The sequence below is a fragment of the Sorghum bicolor genome, chromosome 1 (assembly GCF_000003195.3).
Source record: "Sorghum bicolor cultivar BTx623 chromosome 1, Sorghum_bicolor_NCBIv3, whole genome shotgun sequence".
Lineage (NCBI taxonomy): Eukaryota > Viridiplantae > Streptophyta > Magnoliopsida > Poales > Poaceae > Sorghum > Sorghum bicolor.
Genome location: NC_012870.2, coordinates 6265269 through 6287203, shown reverse-complemented (window position 1 = coordinate 6287203; position 21935 = coordinate 6265269). Strand labels below are relative to the sequence as shown.

At 45.9% G+C, this 21935-nt stretch overlaps 3 protein-coding genes and 1 long non-coding RNA gene across 5 annotated transcripts; 1 reads left to right on the top strand and 3 right to left on the bottom strand.

Annotated features, from left to right (window-relative positions):
- On the bottom strand, positions 552-6855 carry LOC110431610 (transcription initiation factor TFIID subunit 6-like). 2 transcript variants are annotated; one of them, XM_021450762.1, is made up of 13 exons: positions 6248-6855; positions 5935-6119; positions 4342-4428; positions 3659-3760; positions 3459-3567; positions 3223-3329; positions 3002-3139; positions 2830-2925; positions 2587-2711; positions 1754-1886; positions 1560-1685; positions 1353-1464; positions 552-1206 (listed from the first exon to the last, which is right to left on the bottom strand). In XM_021450762.1, the coding sequence occupies exons 2-13, from the start codon at positions 6058-6060 to the stop codon at positions 830-832; spliced, it is 1638 nt and encodes a 545-aa protein (XP_021306437.1). In that variant the 5' UTR covers positions 6061-6119; positions 6248-6855; the 3' UTR covers positions 552-829. The 2 variants fall into 2 exon arrangements, with proteins under 2 accessions (XP_021306437.1, XP_021306436.1); XM_021450761.1 differs by having other exon boundaries at positions 601-1206; positions 5935-6520.
- Positions 6482-9789, top strand: LOC110434957. The gene is made up of 4 exons (XM_021460072.1): positions 6482-6650; positions 7247-7368; positions 9191-9282; positions 9405-9789. The coding sequence occupies exons 1-4, from the start codon at positions 6482-6484 to the stop codon at positions 9517-9519; spliced, it is 498 nt and encodes a 165-aa protein (XP_021315747.1). The 3' UTR covers positions 9520-9789.
- Positions 12616-15436, bottom strand: LOC8085905 (subtilisin-like protease SBT1.7). The gene has a single exon (XM_002463799.2). The coding sequence runs from the start codon at positions 15136-15138 to the stop codon at positions 12844-12846; it is 2295 nt and encodes a 764-aa protein (XP_002463844.1). The 5' UTR covers positions 15139-15436; the 3' UTR covers positions 12616-12843.
- Positions 18914-21240, bottom strand: LOC110431827. Its single transcript, XR_002449292.1, has 3 exons — positions 20770-21240; positions 20459-20566; positions 18914-19743 (listed from the first exon to the last, which is right to left on the bottom strand). It is a non-coding gene; the product is annotated as an uncharacterized LOC110431827 (long non-coding RNA).

Sequence of the window (21935 nt, the reverse complement as noted above, 5' to 3'; positions counted from 1 at the left end):
AGGCAGTCAACATAAAATACTAGCTAATCGTCACATCACAAGAAAGGGCACAAAAAGGTTGCTACACTACTTAGTCGTGGACGTGTTTAACGACAAGCCCTATCACAGCAAATTACCACCACTAACAAAAGGTTACGGTCGAGGATGTCCCTCTAAATAGATATCCGCAGTTTTTCTCTAATATAATTAAATAAACTAAATATACAATTTCTTTTTTTATTTTTTTATCTAGTTATACTAGAGAAGAACTGCGGTGCCCATTTAGAGCACCGTCCCCATCCTTAACCGTTACGGAGGAAAGGAACTAGATGCCAAAAGTCACTGTAAACATGAACTGTCCAGGGCTTAGATATTACATCCTAATCTAAGCGCTGGAGAGTTCATGTTTATGTCTTTTATCCAGCGGAAGCGTAAGCAAAGTGCGCACGAAGATTCATGACTGAAGCCATTGTTCTTCCCATCAGGGATCAGGGCAGGTCAATTTCACCCTTTCGTCCATGAATCTAGGCCAGACTATTAATACAAAAAAAAAAGGGACAAACCTGGCAACCTGCTGACAACTATAGTAGAATACATCAAACGTTCCCAGTTGCCACCATCTGAATCTGAATGCCAATGCCACCATAAAATGCATGTGGTGGATAGCCGGACTTGAAAAAAAATACTAGTGACATAACTTAGCAGCACAGCATACATAACTGGAATATGTTACGAATACATGCAGTAACTGACTAAACTACAACCTGCATTACATTCGTGAACTCTGCAAAACATCCCTAGTTGTACAACAGCGTAGAATAATAAAACCCAGAGCCTATGCATTTCCTCTCTACACAAACAAGGATATCTCTGGTGGTTGGACAAAGGAGAAGATGGCTTCACCGAAGACCTCATACAGAGACCCCAAGAGATGACCAGTGTCCTGATCCTCCTTCCAAGCTTGCCTAAGCACTGCAGAAACTCTCTGTGCGAGATCACTTCCCTGATCTCTCCGGATTGCAGCTGATGGGATGCTCTCCACCATCTGCCCAGAGGACGAGGCCTGCATCATGCCAGGGTTGGCTAACTGGTTGGAAAAGCCATCCATGGCACCTTGCATGTTTCCTCCCATGGAAGCTGAGGCCATGGAGTTGGCTGTTGCGTCTGTTGCCATCTTCTTCAGAGGTGGCTGAGTTGCAGAGAGATCTGTGCTAGATCTTCGCTTATCTGAAATTTGCAGCGCAACATACTCTTTACTTTCGAACTCTACTAATTCAACTGCTGACAGCAAGGGCCATTTGGCACTTAATTGCCAGTCAACATGTGTCTAGTGGCATATTTCAACTGATAGTGTGCTTATATTCAACACTTACTTGGGTTGTTGGTTAAGACCCTTTTGTTGCTCCGTAAAAGAGGCCGCTTCGATGGAGAAAGCAAACCAGGAAATAATTTCAACCGATCATACAAGCATTTTCCTGCAGCACACTAAAAAATGTATCCCACTGGTAAGAAACCTAGCTTGGTATTAGTTGGTGAACCAAAATACAGTTAACATTATTGTCTGAGGACTCTAAACTGACCAGCAAGGCACCATAAACACGCCAAGCTTCCTTCCTTTTCATCTCGTTTTTCTGCTCCTCAAGGTGTAGTTCCGGCTCCAGAAGTTGCATATATGTCACAAGGTTGGGCAAAAGAAGAAGTCTAATCTGGTAAGCAGAAAAACAATCAGCCAGTGCACAACTAAAACAAAAAATGAGTTTCGAATGGGATCTACCGCGCTGGGCCCCAATGCAGATATCCCTTGAACAGCACCATAATGTTGTGTCAATGATTTGGCAGGATCAAGAAATGCATGGATCAATGTTTTAGTTAACCGATTCTGAAGGTTGTGATAGACATGACAAAACCTGAAACCATCATCTTCAGTTGATCAACAATATCATGAGAAAATTATTAAGGCAATTAGCCAATTACTACATACAGAAAAGACCAATTAGCAAAGAGAGCTAGAGATCATCATTCAGAAAAGGACTCACGCTCCATGAGCAGAGTATGCAAAAGGTTATGGATCTATCAATTCCAAAAGAAAAATGGATTTATGGGGAATACACAAGACACGAACAAGTCATGACCCACCCAACAAATGCATGAAGATAGAACTAAAATAAAACCTCTGTCCACACACAGCATATATAGTGAAAATATTTATTTACCAGTTGGTCTCTAAAAGGAACACAATATGTAGTGTACTCAGTAGCAGAGCCATGCAATGGTTTATTGGTATGTTTTCCGCTAAACAAGATGTAAACTGCCATGAAACTGATCATGTCACATATAACATGATCCCACAAAATAGTAAAATCTTATATATATGAAAGAAAGAGTATGAAATAGTGATCAAACTATTATTGACTTGACCTTCATCTTAAAACTGTTGAAAAGATAGCATATTAGCATAACTCAGATAAAACACTTTCATGAGCACATTTTGTATGAACTGCTCTTTAAGATCATAATATGGGAATCGAGTTGAAATCATAAATGTAATTGAATTAATTTTTTGTAATTATACAAAGGACTTGCTGACACCCTTCAAATATCACTCACCTCCGACATAAGGAAGCAACCAAATTGGCAGAGAAGTCTCTAAGTTCCCAGTGGTTATCTGAGAGCCTATGCCCTAACCTTTTTGCAACAATGCAAGTGATCATTGATGGCATCAGCTGGTGCAACTACAAATCAAAACAAATATTGCTAATTTAGGACTAAAATGATGAAAGGAATATACAAAATGACTAAAAAAACAAGCCACACATATGAACTATCAAAACTTTATGGTTTACCACTTACATAAGGTTCAATATGAATATGTGGATTACGGAGAAGACTTTGGACTACTCTCATTAGAGCAAATAAAACAGGAAGATCACCCAAACTCTGGGTAACCTGAAATTCAGATGGATACACACTTTAAGTAATGCCATCTCAAAAAAATAACACCAAAAGAAAGGTATTGTACAACCTCATCTACAATGAAGTAGGAAAAATAAGGAACCAAAGGATGAAGACCAGAATCTTTTGCCAGGCTCACTAAAGCTTCTTTAAAAAGGGACGTATCAGATCTACTCATAGTAAGCTCAGCTATTTTATCAAAGTACATCTGCAAAACAACAGCGAAGAGGTGTATAAGTTTCTTGGAAATATATGACTAATATACAATGCACGGTATCATAATCAAAGTACCTGTAATTCTCTAGATAATACATGCTTAACAGGAAGCTTGACATCAATTGTAAGTCCATCATCCTTCCCATGCTCAGACCTTTTATTTTCAGTTGATGGTACAATTGCTGAAATAAAAATGCTATTTGTCACAACTCACAACAAGTGTTTTTTCTCTCAATATTAGAGAAGAATGTGACTACATCTTGCCAAGGAGAAAAGTAAGGACTATAAATGTCTGGACAAAAAGAGCGAACCGTCAATAGCAGGATTCTCTGGTATTGCAGGCTGTACCCCCTCAATCGCTAGCCAATGGGCTACAACTGATGTGTCCAGGGGGGCTTTAGGCAGAGGAGCTTCAATAATCTGCATGACACCAACCAGGAAGAAACATTTCAAATGAATGGTTTTGAAATAAGTGGTACGAAAATTTAATTATCATTAATGTTGCCCCTACCTCTTTGAAGTCTACCTCCCGATCATCAAGATAGAAGAGATCCTTATGCCCAACAGCTCTCTTAAAACGCAATGGATCACCAGAAGCAAATCCATACACAGGCTGATTGAGAACCCATAGTAATGAAACAGCAGAGTTAGTTCAAACAAAATAAGGTGTAACAAAGGATTTAGACACTCTTCAATATAAAAGTATGACGAAAGATTGCATAAGGCAGGCAGTCTCACACAAACAGAAGCTAATCAAAGAGCTTCACATGCTGAGAAAATACTAGTCAGAAAATCACATCTATGAACTGAGGAACCAATATTCTACAACTGTAGTAAAAACAACTATGTACCAGTAAACCAAACCATTTTTCGCTAAAGATTTCAGAAATGGAATTTCGAGATAACAAATATATGGAATCATCCTTCAAAAACTACTTGTTCGATTGTTTACTGAATCAAATATGCAAGTGGAGAGCGTAAGTTGAATATTCATTTACATATCATAAAGACACTAATCAAAATCTAAAAGTTGATTGTAGTTACACGTTTTGGAAGTTCTGAACATGATTCGGAAAAACAATACGACGAAAAAAGGATCCTAAATTTATTAGCTACCGATTCACAAGTGCATAGTGGACCTACAAACATACATTGCAGGTATCCAGAAATTTTAGCATAGGAAAGGTAATTCACCTCAACATTCCTGAGGCCCAGGGCACTGTCAACATCATCCGCCGTCAGAACAGTCCGCTTTGCATGCCGCATACATTTAATGGATTCCTGAGGCAAAAAACAGAAAATGGGGTCATCACAATGGCAAAAGAAGTAGTAAAACTGCAAGGTTTCATGAAGACTTGTGTGCTTATAATTTAGCATAAATTAGCGCAAGTGGCAGAAGGGGAACAGACAGTATCCACAAGAAGTGAATTATGAAAAACAGTAGCTAATGAAATATCTGGGCGTAGGACACTCTTCTATTATCAAACCCCACTAGTAATTTGACAAAATTTTGATATCTATCTAAGTTCTACATCCCTAAAGGGAAATAATGGACCACAGTTATCAATTCCATTCCAGTACCGGCCGGAATGACTAGAACGCCCCATTTCAGCAGACAAAACGAGATGCAAAGAGCTCCATCCTGTATCGGTAATAATGCCGGCCGTTCCGGCCACTCTAGTTTGTACTGGCTGGAATTCACGTTCCATTTGTTCCGGTACCGGCCTGTAAGGAGCTGTGCACGTGATGATTGACTGTCTGCTTCCTTCTGTCTATAGTCTATACTGAGTACTACTACTATCTCTCTCCTTGACATTAAAGCCACTGTAGAAAACGTTTTCCTCTCTCCTCTTAATGCATGCAGACACTGCAAAATCATCAAATAATTAATTGACTCGATTTGTTTTTTGCCAATTCGTGGTCAGGCTTGTATCATGTACCGTATTATGTTGCATTTTTGTTCTTTTGCGCTATGCAACTATAATAAATGTTTATTAGATGTTAACAATTGTAAGAATTCTAAAAATGGCAATATATTTATCTTTAATTTTATTTTTATAACAATCCGAGATGGTACACTGGTATGACCCGGTACCGAAACATTGTGTTTCAATGACCAAACCGGAATGAGCTCCGGAATGGAATTAACAAGTATGGTATGGACTCAACTAATTAAGCAGCATAACTCGAATTATCAGTTGAAAGAAAATAAAAAATGACTTTTCCAGCAGTTGTACCAGTGGAAAAACAAACACCATCTCACTTGACAAGTTTATCCCATTATGCAGCCCTCAAAATTCATACTCACATCATAAACAAGCACACCCTAGAACTAAAGGTACTGATTTCATACAGTTGCTCAGGAGATGGACCCAAACAAATAGCATGTGCTTAGTTGGGACAACGGTGACAATCCAAGCAATCTTGATGAGAACCTACGGAAAAAGGGATGCTTCTATTGCCCTACACCATTACACAACCAGTAAATTTTGGATAACTGGGAGCAATTCCAGCCCACAGACTCGTAGCATCCCCCAAAAGCAAATGATGCACACCGCATACACTCATTAATTTGGCCAAAGCACACAACCTGCACTTAGCTCAGATGTAGCAAATCAGCAAAACTATGAGGCCCCAAAAATATCGCTTACTGAGCCCCAAATCAACCGCGACTGATAACGATTCCAAGGACATCCCTAGGGCCACGGAACAGAATTCAACCCTCCCAATTCCTGAAAAATAGCGCCGGAATCAAACAAAACCTAGGCAGAGGGGGGAGGGTCTGACCTGCATGATCTCGCGGAGGCGGTATTCGACGTCAGGGGCGAGCGCGACGGCGACATCGGCGCCGAGGCTGGGGATGCCGACGCTCTGAGCGATGACCTCAATCGTCTCCTTGGGCACAATGCTCATCGCTCCTCTCGGCCCCGAATTCCCTGAACCCTAGTTTAGCTCTCTCCCCCTCGCTTCTTCTACACCCAAAAATTTCCCCCGAGAGGAAAGCACTGTCAGTCTCTGGCTGTTTGAATTTGAATTCCGTAAGGGGCTCAAGCGGCTCTCCGAAACCAGCTAGGGTTTCGGTGGGTTCTCTTCCACAAACCTCCCGCAAATCTCCACAAATCCAATGCGTTCCTGAGCTCCCCCGCGCTCTAGGTCGGCAGTGTGCAGGGCTGGGTGAGGCGGGCGCTGCTGTGGTTGCGCGAGAGCGGGTACAAGGAGCTTGGCGGGTGGTGAGGGCCCGAGTGGAGGTGGGGGGCGGCGGTGGTGTAGTTTCCGGTGTTGTGTCGGGCCCACCACTCCGATTCTGTAAAAATCAGCTGACCACAGGACTCGGATGCCCCGCCCCCAGCACCACCGGCCGCCGCCCGCCCGCCCCACTGCTGCACAGCCGCGAGCTCCGAGACTCCGCGCCTCCACCAGTCGTCCAGTCCGCCGGCGGCCGTCCGCCCGTCCCCGGTCCAGTCCCCGTGCGCCGCCCTGGTGGCCTGTTGACTACTTGACTGGTGAGTGCATCTGAGTATGACTTCTCAGCTTGGACTATAAATAGGGATTGGAGAAAATACTACTGGACTGGATTTTGACATTGGAGAATAGAGATTGGACTATAAATTGGACTCGTGTACATGTGACGTCGTGTTCATGTTCTGAAGTTCTGAACTCGTGAACTTCGTGCCAAACTGCCAACATGTCCGGGCACAGGTCACTACTTGGCCTTGTTTGGCACAGCTCAACTTCACTAGTAAAGCTGTTTTTTTAGAAAATAGCTTTATGAGTGACTTTCTAGATAAAGCTGAGCTGTTTTGGAAAAAGTGTTTGGCAAAATAGCTTCACCAACTACTTCATGCATAGTTGAGAGACAGAGAAATGGGAGAAGCTGCAATAAGCTACTTTTTTTCCAGCTTCATCCAACTTATGTCTTTGTGAGAGGAGGGAAAAACAGCTTCACCCATGAAGCTGTTTTGGAAATAAGGGTTTGGCAAAAAAAAAAGCTCATAACAGCTCATGAAGCTATTGTGAGCTGTAACAGACGCTTGATATATGAAAGGGCGCACCACATTTCTAGAGTATTAAAAGCGATGGGACTTGATCTTACCTGCAGTACAACTAGCTTCATGCTTTTCTTCCGAAAGAGCAAGTTGCGATGTTCAAGAAGAATACCAAGGAACTGAGCTCAAGAAGACGGTGGATTGTGTGTTTGGTGCCCCTGTGCTGATAAGAAAGGTAGCATAGACGACCTGCTCATGTTTTTCCCTGCTGAACTTAAATTTTCCTGACAGACATCTTTTTTTTCTCTCTTTTGCCAAACCAATTGGCATTGCCATGTGTCAAGCTACTAGATAACAGGCATGAAAAGGTGAATATCGTTTTGGAGTTGTACAAGTAGTCAAGTAGTTGATCTTGATATGGCATTAGATGTGCAACTACCGAGTGGTCTTGTATCTGTACTTGTGTTATAAAATTCGACAGCTCTTTTGGTCTAGTAAGGCTGTACATCATCTGAGCCTTATAGAAATACAGCTAATATAGCATTGGAGAAGCATTTTGTTTTTCGCAAATATGTGTGCAGTCCATCTATTTCAGTTCTGATAGTCAGTACTCTATGATATTGTGGTCATTAAACAGCACTAATGTGAGAAGCCTAAAGCACTTCTGCTACAATGTGACTCTTATGTTCTACTGTTAGCTTCTACAAGTACCCAAAAGTCAAAAACAACACTTTCATTGGGACGGAGGGAAGCTGCACCAATCATTGAGTGTATAATGGCTATGAAAATATACACTCAGTGATTCAGAAGTGTGATTTTTTTTAAGCTTGCTAGAAGTTCACTAGAAGTGACTCTGGTGTGAAGTTACTTCCTGATTGTCATAGTTTAGTAGTGGTGGTAATTGATGATTCAGAAGAACAGGCTGTTGATGGTTAATGCTTTTGAAGCTTGAAATTTGGTTTAACCGTATACATCTGTATGGCATAGGTGAACAAACTCTTCCTTCTGAGACTTGGTTCTAACTTATTATTTATGTTCAACAATTTTGAGACTTACAGTTGCACTGTGTTTATCTTGTGCCTAGACAGTACCGTTGGCACAAAAACGTGGTGAAAGTGTGAACATCTATTGATGGCACTCACAGGGTACTGTAGGTTGGTTGTGATCATCTGAACCATCATGTATTTTCTAATAAACATTTAAAATTGCTGCACAACTGGAGTGTAGCAATCTGTCTCATTTTTTTTCTTTAAAGTATGGTGGACATGCATACTCTGCAGTACTAAATCTTTGCACGCCTTACTACTGCAGTAAAAAAAATATGAAATTTTCATTTTTACTCTGAAGTACTTCGATCCATTCTTACATCTCCACATCTTCCCTTATATTGTGCCTGGTAGGATAAGATAACATTGTGAAGGTATTCGGTTGCTGTTCTTAGGGGAAGATAATGATTCCTTGTGTATGAATATGTGTGCTGGAGGATTTTGCATAAATGGTGGGGTGCCATACACAGCACTCTTATATGTTTCCTATGGATCCTTTAATTATATGAATTGATAAGATTTAGCTACTTGATCATAATCAATTATGAAGACAATCAAGAAAAAACATTGTAGCCTTGGCAACAATACTAGCTATTCAACTAATCAGCAAGGCAACTTTGGATACGATTACTTGCTTAGGCTATTAGGCATGTCTGTATTTATACACTTCCAACATTTCATGGAAGATATGACTGCATTGCCTATTGAGCTCTAACAAGTAAGGCATGTCCTCACCAGTGGCGGATATAAACCTAGGGCCAATATGGCCATGGCCCTAGGCGTGGGAAAAAAATACTAGAGTATTTTTTTTGTTTTTTTTCAGCTAAATCTATATATTAGCATTACTTTTATTCATTAGCATGTGATCGATGTTGGTGATTCATAGTATTGGCCCTAGTCGTGAAAGTTTCTCAGCTCTGCCACTGGTCCTCACCAAGTTTGTTTATATATATGAATACGCATGAACATTTTGTTTCCTCGTACTTAACTGTCAAATAAATTATGCTGCAGTGTTGTCTAGGAGGCAAAAATAAGCTCGAATTGCGCTGTTGTGGCATACTTGCAGGGAGATTGAACATGGGTATCAACATCTTTCTGCTGAGGCAAGTCAGTTCCAGGAGATTTGTTTTTCTTTTCCTGTTGCATTATTTGAATGAACAAGAAATAAATAACCTATGGTTTATTGGAGTATCTTATTTATCAAAATTACAATTTGGCGCTGCAGATTGACCATTGTGGGCTTGTGCGGCTTATGCCATTCAGAGATTGTGCAATATTCAGTTGCCTTGCTTCTCTGCACACTGCACTGTAAGCATATCCGTGCATTAATCCCTATCTAACCGAACAAGTTTTGGAGGAAGGGAATTAGAGAAATTAAACCCCACAGGGATTGAGTGATAGCAAGGGGTTCCACTCAACCCCTGTCTGGATTAATCCATGTCTGGAAAAATTCCTCTCCAACCGAACATAGCCTTAAAGATCAAAACAATGCGGCATTTGTTTCTCTTGCGTAGCTGGGCCAGGTTGGGTGGAAGTATTTCACCGTAATATGGATGAATTGTAGAATTCGTGTAAAATATATGTGTATTGACTATTGAGGGTTTGTTTGAGCTCTAGGCCTCCATCCAAGGACCTCATATGGAGTTATGGACAACAGAAATTAAATTGACATTAATTTGAAATACCAAAAGAACCGGTTGCAAAGGATAATGTGGTTTATTTATGGTAATTTTCAATGGTGCACATGTTTAATTCACAGAGTATCCATGATACAACTCTAAAAATACACATACTCTCCACAGCAAACTAGAAACACACATCATCCAAAGTAACAATGCAAGCTTGTTTGCTTGAGCTTATCTTCCGAATCTGTTAGTCATTGAGCAGTGCTTTTCTCTGACAACAAATCAGCGAACAGTATTTTTCAGACAAGCGAATTACAAATGTTTCTGCAGCCATCTAGAAAGTGAAATACAATATGTATCTCTACTATCATCACAAGAATGAACTAGTTGCTGCGCTGCAATAGTTCACACCAAGAACCAGGACAGGACTATAGGGACTGGGGGTGGGTGATTACGAATACTACTACCATTTCGTGTATGCCAGCAGCTAAAGCAGGACAGTCCTACCATTTCGAGTATGATGACCACGGCTGTCCTTGCCTCCTTTGGGAGCTAACAATAACACCGCAGCATTTAAGTACATGGCCGTTGCTTAGATTTCAGGCAAAGACGATTGAACGGGTAGAACAATGGCGCCGCGTCATGGGCGCACGGTAGTGCAGTAGAGCCTGGGCGGTACGAGATCGCCGGACGCCGCGCCCCTACCGAGCTGCGAGCTCGCCGCATTAAATTCCGCGCCCGGGAGACGGGATTGGTTGCCCGCTAGGTGGTGGCAGCGGCGGCGGCCCACGCCACCGGCCTGCCGCCCAGTCGCTCACCACGACATGCCCGACCCGAGTACTCATCGGTTTGTTTACCCACCGATCACGCATCACGCTTGCCAATGCGGCAATGCCCCAACGGCTAGTCTGTTCGCGGCACTGCGGACAGGGCGGGGCATAGTGCTCGCGTCTACTCACTGGTCATATTAGACAAGTGAGCCCCGCCATTTGCTGTAGTCACATTTAGGATGATCGTATTCTCTAAAATTTTTAAAATGACTTATAATTTAAAATAGAATGAGCATAATTTTATATTATCTAGAGGATACTCTGTGAGTTTAGAGATACTTTGATTCTTCAAAATTATTAGAATGATTTAGACCTTGTTTAGTTCCCATCAAAAACCAAAAAGTTTTCAAGATTTCCTGTCACATCGAATCTTGCGGCACATGCATGAAGCATTAAATATAGACGAAAACAAAAACTAATTACACAGTTTGTCTGTAAATCACGAGACGAATCTTTTGATCCTAGTTAGTCCATGATTGAACAATATTTACCACAAACAAACAAAAGTGCTACAGTAGCGAAATCCAAAAACATTTCACATCTAAACACTGCCTTATAATTTGGGGTGGAGGGAATACAAAACATAATTAAATAATACTATGAAGCATCTTAGAAAAATTGAGACGTATCTCTCAAGCTGGTTTACGAAATCATCTCAAACATACTAAAATACATATAGAAAATATGAGTACCTATGTCAAATCATGAATTAAGCTAAGTTAGATTTTTTGTTAACCCCCCTATATATAACTGGCTCCGCCATTGCACCCACCGATGGATCACGCCCGTCGAATAGCTGAAGCAAGTCCACGCCACACCATCAGTACGGCGCACCACGCGACTAGACCGTGGAGACGCCGATCCAGTGCCCACTACCGCGACTAGAAGCTAGCTAGGCGGCGGCCGCGCCAGCCGTCAAAATGTCCTATGCAGGCAGCGGTCACGCTCACGCGTCCAAAGGCGAAACGCGAAGAAATATCTACACGACCACCCCTTTCGCAGTGTCGCGTCCGTGATCCAGTTTATCCGCGTGTGACCACGGCACGGAGACACGCATGTGAGCAGAGGCGATGCTGCAGCGGCACGGAGACACGCATGTGGGTGGTAGAAAGCGTGCGGCAGTCCAGCTCCAGCCAGCGCCCAGCGCGCGCATGGTTGCAGGGTTGGGCCTTGTTTAGTTCAAAATATTTTGCAAAATCGACACTTCAGCTCTTTCGTTTGTATTTGACAAATATTATCCAATCATGGACTAACTAGACTCAAAAGATTCATCTCGTCAATTTCGACCAAACTGTATAATTAGTTTTTATTTTTGTCTATATTTAATACTTCATGCATGTGTCTAAAGATTCGATGTGACGGGAAATCTGAAAAATTTTACAAAATTTTTTCGGAACTAGACAAGGTCTTGCAGCACAGCACAGCACACGGCAGCGAGTACAGTACTTGTCCGGGCGGCGGTAATCCAGCGCGGAAACGGCAGCGGATTTCCCATCAGTGGCGCTGATGCATACGGGACGCGGAATTTAAGGATAACGGATCGCGAGATTTTTTTTGTGGCTTCCTTTTTTGATGATGTTGACTTGTTGAGGCTTGAAAAGTGCCATGTCACGGGCTCACGGCTGCCTTGCGTACTTTCGTGTTTCATGCAAGCAGCGTACTGTACTATGCTAGTGCTCTTGACAGTTTGGGCCAGCTTCTTTTGCGTATGGTTTACTCCTGGCCCTTCAAGAGCAAACGGTGTGCTAATCTGGGAATCAAGTGCTTGGGTCCGCCTTAAGACCGACCACTGTCAGCGAGCTGTAGTATACTATTCTCAACATGCTGCTGTGGGTTAGCATGTTCTGCAGGATGCGCTGCACGGCCCAAATACCCAAACGTTGACGAACTTATGACAAAACAAACCGCCGGAGACATTCATGATTATTCTCCTTCAAATTCGGGTCACGTAGAAGTGCTCATTTCATGATCACACACACACTGAAAGCCTGCAAGACTGCAACCCTTTGAGATTAATTGCTGCATCACCACAATCGGGTCAGTTACAGATTACATTACACCGGCAGCTTACACACCGGAGCTAATCAACTGATACAATACAAACAGCACTCCTCGACGATATCCGCCGTCTCTTGCGTTCAAGAATGCCGCTCGCCATTGCCATCCCCAATCGGAGATTTATCTCGCCATTGCTACCGGCCGCTAGCTATTAGGTCCATGTCGCCGCGATCGGGCTGGCGACCACGTGGTGGTCGCTGGACCAGACGAGCCGTCCGAACCCGTTGGTGCCCGACGCCATCCCGCCCGCCGTGAAGCTCACCGTGTAGCTCTGCTTCTCGCCGGCCTTGCTGAAGCTCAGCGTCGACGGCTCCACGGACACCGTCACCGGGGCGCTGCCGGCGGCGGCGCTGGCGGTCACCTTGTACGTTCCAGGCTGCCCGACGTTGGTCACCGTGCGGGTGTGCTTCACCGTGCCGCCGGCGGCCGGGAACGCCACGGAGAAGGACGGGTAGTTGAGCGCGGTCACCGTGTACGTGCGGTTGGCGCTGCACCCCTCGGACGGGTGCTGCCTGGTGAGCGCCGCGATCTGCGCCGGCTCGTAGTTGTTGGCGCAGAGGAAGTCGATGTAGTCCGCCGCGGTGATGTCGTACACCAGCCCCGGGTCCACGGCCTTCGCGGGGTCGACGTGGCCGGCGCCCACGTCCAGCGGCGTGGCCGGCCGGCCCGTGGCCACGTCCAGGATGCCAGCGCCGCCTGGGTAATCGTTGTACGCCGTCGTCATCAGCGCCGACCGGATGGCTGCCGGGCTCCACTCCGGGTGCGCCGCGCGGAGCAGCGCCGCAAGCCCGCTCACGTGCGGGCACGACATGGACGTCCCGGAGATGATGTTGAAGCCCACGCGGCGGCTGTCGCCGGGGAGCCCCGAGGGGCCGACGGACCCCGACCACGCCGCCAGAATGTTCACGCCGGGCGCGATGACGTCCGGCTTCAGGATGCTCGACGTCACAGTGTTGGGGCCCCTGGAGGAGAAGGCCGCAACGACGGGAGACGGCTTGATGCCGACCTTCGTGCCGGCGAACACAATGGTGGCCGTCGCCTTCGGATCCGACATGGCGTAGTCCCTCATGGCGTTGCCGGCTTTCTCCCCCACGCCGGAGCCCGGGAGAACGTGCGCGTCAGCGACGAGCTCCTCGCCGTTGGCGGCGGTGTTGGCGAGAACCATGCCAGCGCCGCCGGCGTCTTTGACGACGAAGCCCTTCTGGACCCTGGCGTTGGTGCCGCGGTCGCAGAGCACGATCTTGCCGGCCACCTTCTCCGGGATGAGGCTGCCGGACATGCAGAGCTGGCCCATGCTGCTGTTGGACGCGTTCCCCGCGTAGATGAAAGGCACCGGCGTGGTGGGCAATAGCTTGCCGCTGTAGAGGGACACGCCCGTGTAGTTCTTGCCGTTGCCGAGCATGACGTAGGCGGGGAAGTCGCGGTCGATGGTGCCGGCGCCCACGGTGGTGATCCACGGCGCGCCGTTCGACAGCGTCGCGGCGCCCGGGCCGGCATTGCCCGCGGAGCAGGACACGAAGATCCCCTTTTCCATGGCGCTGAAAGCGCCCACCGCGATGCTGTCACGGTAGTACTCCGCCGTGCCGCCGCCGAGGGAGAGGGAGAGCACGTCGACGCCGTCCGTCACTGCAACCTCCATGGCCTTGAGGATGTCGGAGCTGAAGCAGCCGCCGACCCAGCACACCTTGTACGTCGCGACGCGAGCGCGGGGCGCCATGCCCTTGGCCGTGCCGGCGGCGTAGCCGAGCAGGTCCGCGCCCTGGACGGCGCCGCCCGCCGCGGTGCTCGACGTGTGCGTCCCGTGGCCGTCGTTGTCCCTCGGCGACCGGGATTCCTTGGACGTGTCCACGGGGCCCTTGGCCGCCTCGTAGCCCGTCAGGAAGAACCTCGCGCCGATGAGCTTCTTGTTGCACGCGGTGGCGTTGAAGTCGTTGCCGTCCTCGCACTTGCCCTTCCAGCCCGCCGGAACGGGGCCGAACCCCGTGTCGTCATAGCTCGGCCTCTCCGGCCACACGCCGGTGTCGAGCACCCCGACGATGACGTCGGACCCGGTGCCCGACTGCGGGAACAGCGCGTCCGTGCCGTCCAGCCCCAGGAACTCCCACGTCCGGGTGGTGTGCAGCTCGTACCGCACCTCCGGGTTGACGACGAGCACGCCGGGCTGCGACTCCAGCGCCGCGGCCTCCGCGCGCGTCAGCCGCGCCGAGTAGCCGTGGAGGAGGGTGTTGTAGGTGTACAGCACGGTGGCGGCGTCCGACACCGCCTGAAGCGACGCGGCGTACCACTCCTCATGCTCCACGAAATCACTCGGCATGGCGGAATGGGACATGTGGACGATGTAGGTCTGCCGATCCTCCCGACCAGCCGCGGCTGGGGTCGCCGCGGCCACCAAGAGGGCGGCGGCGGCCACAGCAAAGATCACGCATACCTCGCCATGGCGCCGCATTCTGAGTGAGCGAGTGAAGGTAGCGGAGTGGCGATTCTTGGCGGTGGAAGTGAGACTGAGGTAGATCGGGACAGTGGATTTATAGAATCAAAGAACGGCGTCTCGAATGATTGCAACAGGACAAAGGGAGCAGATGGACCGATGCTACAGCGGCAGCGATCGGAGGACGGGAAAGCGTGAGGTGCCGGGATGGGGAAGAGAGAGGGAGAGAGAGTGTGGCCACACTGCACATGGCTGGCCGCTTTTAACTTTTCGGTTTTTGGCATCACCACCACATGACCGTTCCAGGAGCCAAAGATGCTGCTCGCAATCCGTGAAAGTATTCACTGGTCAAGAGCGGTTGCACGCCGATCGTGTCGCAGTTGTTAACTTCCCCCGCGACCCGGCCCATGAGCCTGAGGACCGGCCGGGTAGAAACTGATGTCTGCGACCGCGATTAACTTGTTCACCTGCGTCACGGCCTGCGGGTTTCTGCCCAAGCTATCTATCTATCTATCTATCTATCACTAAAGGCACAAAAGAATGATTTCTTGAAGCTTTTCAGATAGATAACGATAGCTTTAGATTAGTAGATAGAACAAGATGATGTCTCATAATGATGCTGCTGCCGCTGTCGGACGTCGATGATGGTGGGTGGTGGAGGTGGAGGTGGCGGCGCCTGCCTGCCGTGGCCATCGAGCCAGACAGTGGGTCGTCACCGGCTTGGATGACGGCATGGCTGTTGGCTGGCCGTGGCCGCAAGCGGAGCTACTGCTAGAAAACAACAATTCCTCTCGCCGAACCCATGTTCGGTTGTTGCCTAGCGGACGGCGAGTTCCACGATTGCATGGGCAACTGCTCGTCCAGATCGACGCGGACGAATGTGGCAAAAGCCAGCCAAAGGCGTCGTGCTTTGGTACGCCGCGTGACGGTTCACACACTCTCCACGGTTCATACACACACCGGGAAGGCTGGAACGTGCGTGGTTCGCGGGAGCCCGGAAGTAACCGGCGACGGCGATTTCCGGGTGCCTGCGGTGGGGAAGGGAGAAAGAAAGGCGGCTGGCTCGTAGGCCCGAGGCTCTTGGTTGGGTGGGCCGCCTGGCAATTGAGCCCGAAGTAGTAGCCGTAAGACATCAGGCGCGGAGGAGCGAGAATCGAGTCTCGTCGACCGTTGCAGACTTGCAGCAGCAGTGGGTTCGGGAAAACCCCTCGATTTTTTTGTGGCCGTTGATCTGCCACCGAAATTGCTTATTAATTACTTCTTGATATGCTAAACCCTATCCAAAATGACTTTATTTTTAAGTGTGGATGGAGTATTTACCAAGCCAAAGCATGCCTCGCCAAAGATTTGTTGAGTAAAAATTATTAAAAATTAGGCAAAAAAAGGCTGGTTGAACGGAGGTATTGGCGAACTTAAGTAGCAAATTAGTGGTTACTAAAATGTTAACCTATAAACCATCATAGTTTTTATAAATATTAATTGTAATGTCACTTAAGCATTTTACTGATGTGGCAATGTAGTTATTGAAGAGAAAGGGAGCACAAATTATAGAAAGTGGGTCCAAGTTAGAAATCATGTCTACATGAGATCTAAGACATGAAGTGATACGGTTGGTTCAGAATGAAGAGAGAATGAATATGATTGGATAAAAAATATTATGTAAAAACTATCCATTGGGACCATAGTTTCTATATATACAGTAGTGTCTATAGAAATTAATAGGTATAGACACTATAGTTTTTAACATTAGAACTACCCTAAAAACGTAGACATGTTTGGATCTCTACAAAACTTAGGGCCTGTTTAGATCTCAAATCTTTACGTCCCAAAACTTTTGGCTGTAAACTTTACATTTCAAATATGTGTTTAGATGTTTTCTAAATTTTTTGGTCTGCAACACATAAGACACGGGCCCCTAAGCAAGTTTACACACAGTTTTGTGGCTCCAAGATCCCAAATTCCAAATCTTTATAACCCAAGTTTTACAGGCCCCTATTTAGATTCATTCTTCCAAAAAGTGCTCATTTCTCCAAAAGTTTTGGCTGTTTGGCTGCATCTAAACAGGGCCTTAGCTGCGAAAAAATTGGATCCTCAACTAAGTTAAGTTAATGCATTAATTAACACCCAGCTAATAGTTATTAGCTAGTTCTCCTAGATAACACAACTGATAGTTAGCTGGAAGAACTATATAGGACTTTTATTGCTATTAAAAATTTGGCTTATTCGTATTTTGACTGCTATCTTTTAGGTTTTAGTCAGACCAATAGTTCCAACATGTAATAATTTTGAGCCGTTGATACAGACTTGTTTAGAATCCTAAGACGATATCCGATGCGTTTTCAACTTTCAGCGGGTCTTCAGGTTATCAACTTTGCACTGCTCCTTCCGTTTTCTAATAAGTGTTATATCTAGTTAGACAATAATTATCAAATAAAAATAAAAATATTAACATAAAATCAAAAAAATTGTTAACTAAACAAGACCTAAGAGCATTGCCACTTGTAACGACGTCCCCTGCTTAAAGCCCACCGCCCCGGGCCTGGAATGCTTCACATGTCGGCGGCAGTAATACCACGATGCCCCCGTGTGGCCATGGCCTTGTTTAGTTCCGAAAAATTTTGGAAAATCGACACTGTAGCACTTTCGTTTGTATTTGACAAATATTGTCCAATTATAGACTAACTAGGCTCAAAAGATTCGTCTCGTCAATTTCGACTAAACTGTGCAATTAGTTTTTATTTTTATCTATATTTAATACTTCATGTATGCGTCTAAATATTCGATTTGACGGAGAATGTGAAAAATTTTGCAAAATTTTCTGGGAACTAAACAAGGCCCATGTGAACACGGGTGGACGGACGCACTGCCGCGTCGGTAGTACGAACGCGGCGCCGGCCGTCGGGCTCGGGCGTCGTACGCCGGGGACCATGGCCAATTGGCCATGGCGACAGCTTTGTTGGGTCGCGTACTCGCGTTGCGTCAGATCGGAGTGGGCGAGCCCGAGTGGACGACACTTCTCAGAGCCCGTGCCCGTGACTGACGACTCTGGCGAGGGAGAGGGCATGCGGGTACGCGCAGTGCGAGCAGCCGTGGCCGTGGGCCGCGGCGGTCGGGCGGGCAGAGCTCGCGCCCCGAGGGACACGGCACGGCAAGGCTCGATTTTTCTTTTCTCTGCGCGGCTGCAGATGACATGGCCCGCACACGTGCTCCAGTGGCCCTGCACCAAACCCAGATTTTTGGCCCAGCCAAAGCGAAAGCAGGACTTGCCCGAGCCAGCACAGACCTGACCAGGGCCATGCTTGGGCCACTCCTCAGACACACGACTAGAACATTGCGCGGCGTTGCCGCGCCAAATGGCCCTCCAGATATGAATAGTCATAATTCTGGATGTTATGTACATAAGATATATGGTACACATGCATATATAAAGTTCTGTCATAGTTGAAAATACACTAAAGCTGAATGGTACAAAAATTGAGAATTTGTGGAGCAATCATAAATTGTTGTAATAGCTTATGTCATGCTATCTATATATGTAGGGGTATTTGTAAAATGATTGTTTAGGGTGCCATAGCGCCTTGAAGGTCGGATCAGTACCCAGACTCAAACTCGCCCAAAGGGGAGCAAGGCCATCAGCAGCCATATTACAAGAATGCCGGCTATGAGCTACACTATACGAAATGAAATTACTTCTTAGCAAACCCCCATCCACCTGATCACGTGCTTGAAGAGAAGGCTCCATCGCAGTTGATGTTAACGGTATTCACCAAAGGTGGTGTCCAAATTTTCCTGGGTTTCGACTGAACATCCACTTCCTTGGACTGCTTGAGTGTCGACCACTCTGCTGCAGAGGAAACGATCAAACATGCCAACCGTCCACTATCTCTCGGCTGCTCACCTTCTGTTAAGTAGTGCTTCTCCTCCCTGCCATCTCTTGACTGTTAAGTAGTGCTTCCCCTCCCTGCCAGATACTTGAAACAAAAGGATGGCAGGGAGGGGAAGCACTACTTAACAGATTCATTAGTACATTTGTCAGTTAATATGTAATAACTTTAGCAGTGAAACCTATTGGGTACACTGCCAGAAATACTTTAGCATGGTGTGTATTGTTTGCATAATGAAGAAACATTAACAGAAAAATATGCAGTTATGGGTAAATGTGATGTATATCTATGTTTAGCATTAATTGATTAATCTATATGAATGGTAAAAGAAAGTGAGCATCGCAGTCGCTGCTTCCAGAAATTGTTGGATTGCTACTAACTTCCTCAAATGGGATAGCAACATGGGGTGGCCTCAGTTTGCCATTTAATAAGGAGCTAAAATGTTCATTGCAATCTGCTCTTTCTTAAAACTCTGAATTCAAATACCTGGACACAGGTTTTAGAAGAACATGTAACTGTGAAATTAACACCTGGCAACCTTTTTATTTTCAGTGGTAGAGTCCAAACGGAGAGACTGCAAAACTTAAATGAGAATATCCCTGGTGGTCGATAATTGGTCAGCAGATCTATCTGTTTCTTAACATGGAAGCGACTTCATTCTAAGTTCCTTGTTGCCCTATAAAGTCTTCAGAAGGAACCAAAGGAGTTATATTACCTCTTGTTTGTCAAGCTATTTGACCTGAAGGTAAAATAAAAAATATGTATGAAGCAAAAATAGAAGAAATGCATATTGTAAATTCAAATAACAACTTTTACAAACTATAAGTTTGATTAGGATGTATAAGAAAGAATGTAATTCTACTGACAAGTAAGGTTTGTCTCTGGCAGATAAATATAAGTTTGTGTTTCAAATGCCTATATGTCACCATGATATTGCTTCATCTACACTATAATCCAACGTTTGCTGTTTTCAAATTAAACCGGCGGGTATCTCGTAGCTGCAACATGCAGCTCACTTGTGTTAATACAAAAATTTATCCTTTAAATGATGAATAGAAAACTAAAACTAAAATTATCTATTAGAGCTAATTTTGTCAGACACATTTTTCCAATTGTCATTATATTTTGTATCTTACTATCGGGCAATTTGGGTTAGTTGTGCATTATCTCAAAGATTGGTTGTGTCGTCTGTAAGCAAGAAAGCAGTTGTATTGTATACCAAATTGCTCATATGTGACCAAATAGGACAATCAAATATTCGTTCTGAAGTTAAGCTTACAGGTATCTCACAACTATTTCATATCATCATGGAACAGGTCAATCTTAAGTAAATTAGTAATTTTAAAACTGGGAAATCATGACCAATATGCAAGTACCCAGACCTATATTTTTCCAACTGCTAAAGAAATGAAAAGCCATATCTATTGCTGAAACAACCTTGTATCCAGACCTACCTTTTCAGTTGCACAAGCGTACAGAGGAAAATCTTTGACAATGCTGATAGCTCAAGTTGCTTTCCTTCCTTGTTGAGGAACTCCAATTGAGCGGATCAGTAGCTTTGCCTGCAATCATGTTATAAATTTGTAATCAAGCATATATCCTATAGAATTAGCACAAACTGAGCACTACTATGATTTTATCATTTATATATACAGCGGATAAGATTGAACTGATTTTTAGAAGCAATACTTATATGAGCAGTGTTAATAATACGGAGTATCTATTGCATTCTTAATTACACATGAATTGAGGTGTGGAGCCTTACATTGTCATTCTCCATCAGCTTGGTGCTGTTGTAAAATTTGAAGCCTGATGGCACTGGTGGCCTGGTGGGTAGGAGAGGACGCGAGGTCTTTCATCTTTGGTGATGGCCTGGGAATGACCCAGCGTGGTCTGCGCTGGCGGCACTCGCACCGGCGGCGGTAGGGATGGGAGCTCCTTAGCGATGCACGGTACATGGAGGGCCGAGGAGAGCAAGGCGCAGATGCCTGTAGGGGAAGCAGGAGGCGCCAACGGAGATGTGGAGGCGGAGGCCAACTGGCCGAGGGACAGGTCCGAGACGTTGTCCGTCGTGTCCGCGTCGAGGAAGAGAAAAGCGCCCTGCTAGGTGTGTAGGTGGGGCCCTCGAGGAAGAGGAGGAGCTGATGGCCTCCTCGGCGCGGGCGATGCCGTTGCCGCGGACTGGGTGGTGGTGTGCGTTCGGAGGGCGGCGGCCAGCAGGGGCATCAGAGGTACGGGGAAGAGGACTGGAAACAAATTAGAAAAAGGACTGTGTTGGAAAGATTTGCGATTGAAATTTTCTCGAAGGATCTAGACAGAAGCGTCGCCATGAGCCAATCCGACGGCTTTCGACTCTCTATCGGGAGATCCGACGGATATCAAGAGATAGATGACGTGGAGGGCTATTTTGCAAAGACCGCGACGCGGTTTCAGTTTTTAAAGATGACCCAGCGCGGTAGACTAGCATCAGCCCGGTGTCGGCCCGCTATAAAGATGTCAATGGGGCCCACGACCCGCGACCCGATGGGTATTTACTCTATTAGGGTATCAATATGGAGTGAAACCAGTACCCATGGGTACACAAACGGAGCAAACCCTTCACCCATTGGGTACGCGGGTATGGGGACGTTCTAATAGTCCCCATACCCATTTACTCATGGGTGAAAAATACCCAGCCTAAAACTAAAGAAGCCCACCAGCCACCAGTCCACCGGCAGCCTATACATTGAAACCCTATGTAGTGCTAGCAAAGTACTACTCTCTACTACGTGATTTGTATGGACAATGAACTATTATGGTGTTGTGACTAGTGGTTGCAGCAGAAATTATTATGTTACTATTTGCTAGGTATATGGTGAGGTGGCTATGTGACGATGCTTGTGAATGGCTATGTGACGATGCTTGTGAATTGCTACTACGTGACTGGTGCTT

Coding starts and splice junctions, on each gene's coding strand:
- LOC8085905 (XM_002463799.2), bottom strand. CDS start 15,138: ATGCGGCGCCATGGCGAGGTATGCGTGATCTTTGCTGTGGCCGCCGCC.
- LOC110434957 (XM_021460072.1), top strand. CDS start 6,482: ATGCCCCGCCCCCAGCACCACCGGCCGCCGCCCGCCCGCCCCACTGCT. Junction 7,369..9,190: donor CCCCTGTGCTGATAAGAAAG/GTAGCATAGACG, acceptor ATTATGCTGCAG/TGTTGTCTAGGAGGCAAAAA. Junction 9,283..9,404: donor ATCAACATCTTTCTGCTGAG/GCAAGTCAGTTC, acceptor TTGGCGCTGCAG/ATTGACCATTGTGGGCTTGT.
- LOC110431610 (XM_021450762.1), bottom strand. CDS start 6,060: ATGAGCATTGTGCCCAAGGAGACGATTGAGGTCATCGCTCAGAGCGTC. Junction 3,330..3,458: donor AGAGAATCCTGCTATTGACG/GTTCGCTCTTTT, acceptor TTTTTATTTCAG/CAATTGTACCATCAACTGAA. Junction 1,207..1,352: donor GGTCTTAACCAACAACCCAA/GTAAGTGTTGAA, acceptor TGCAAATTTCAG/ATAAGCGAAGATCTAGCACA.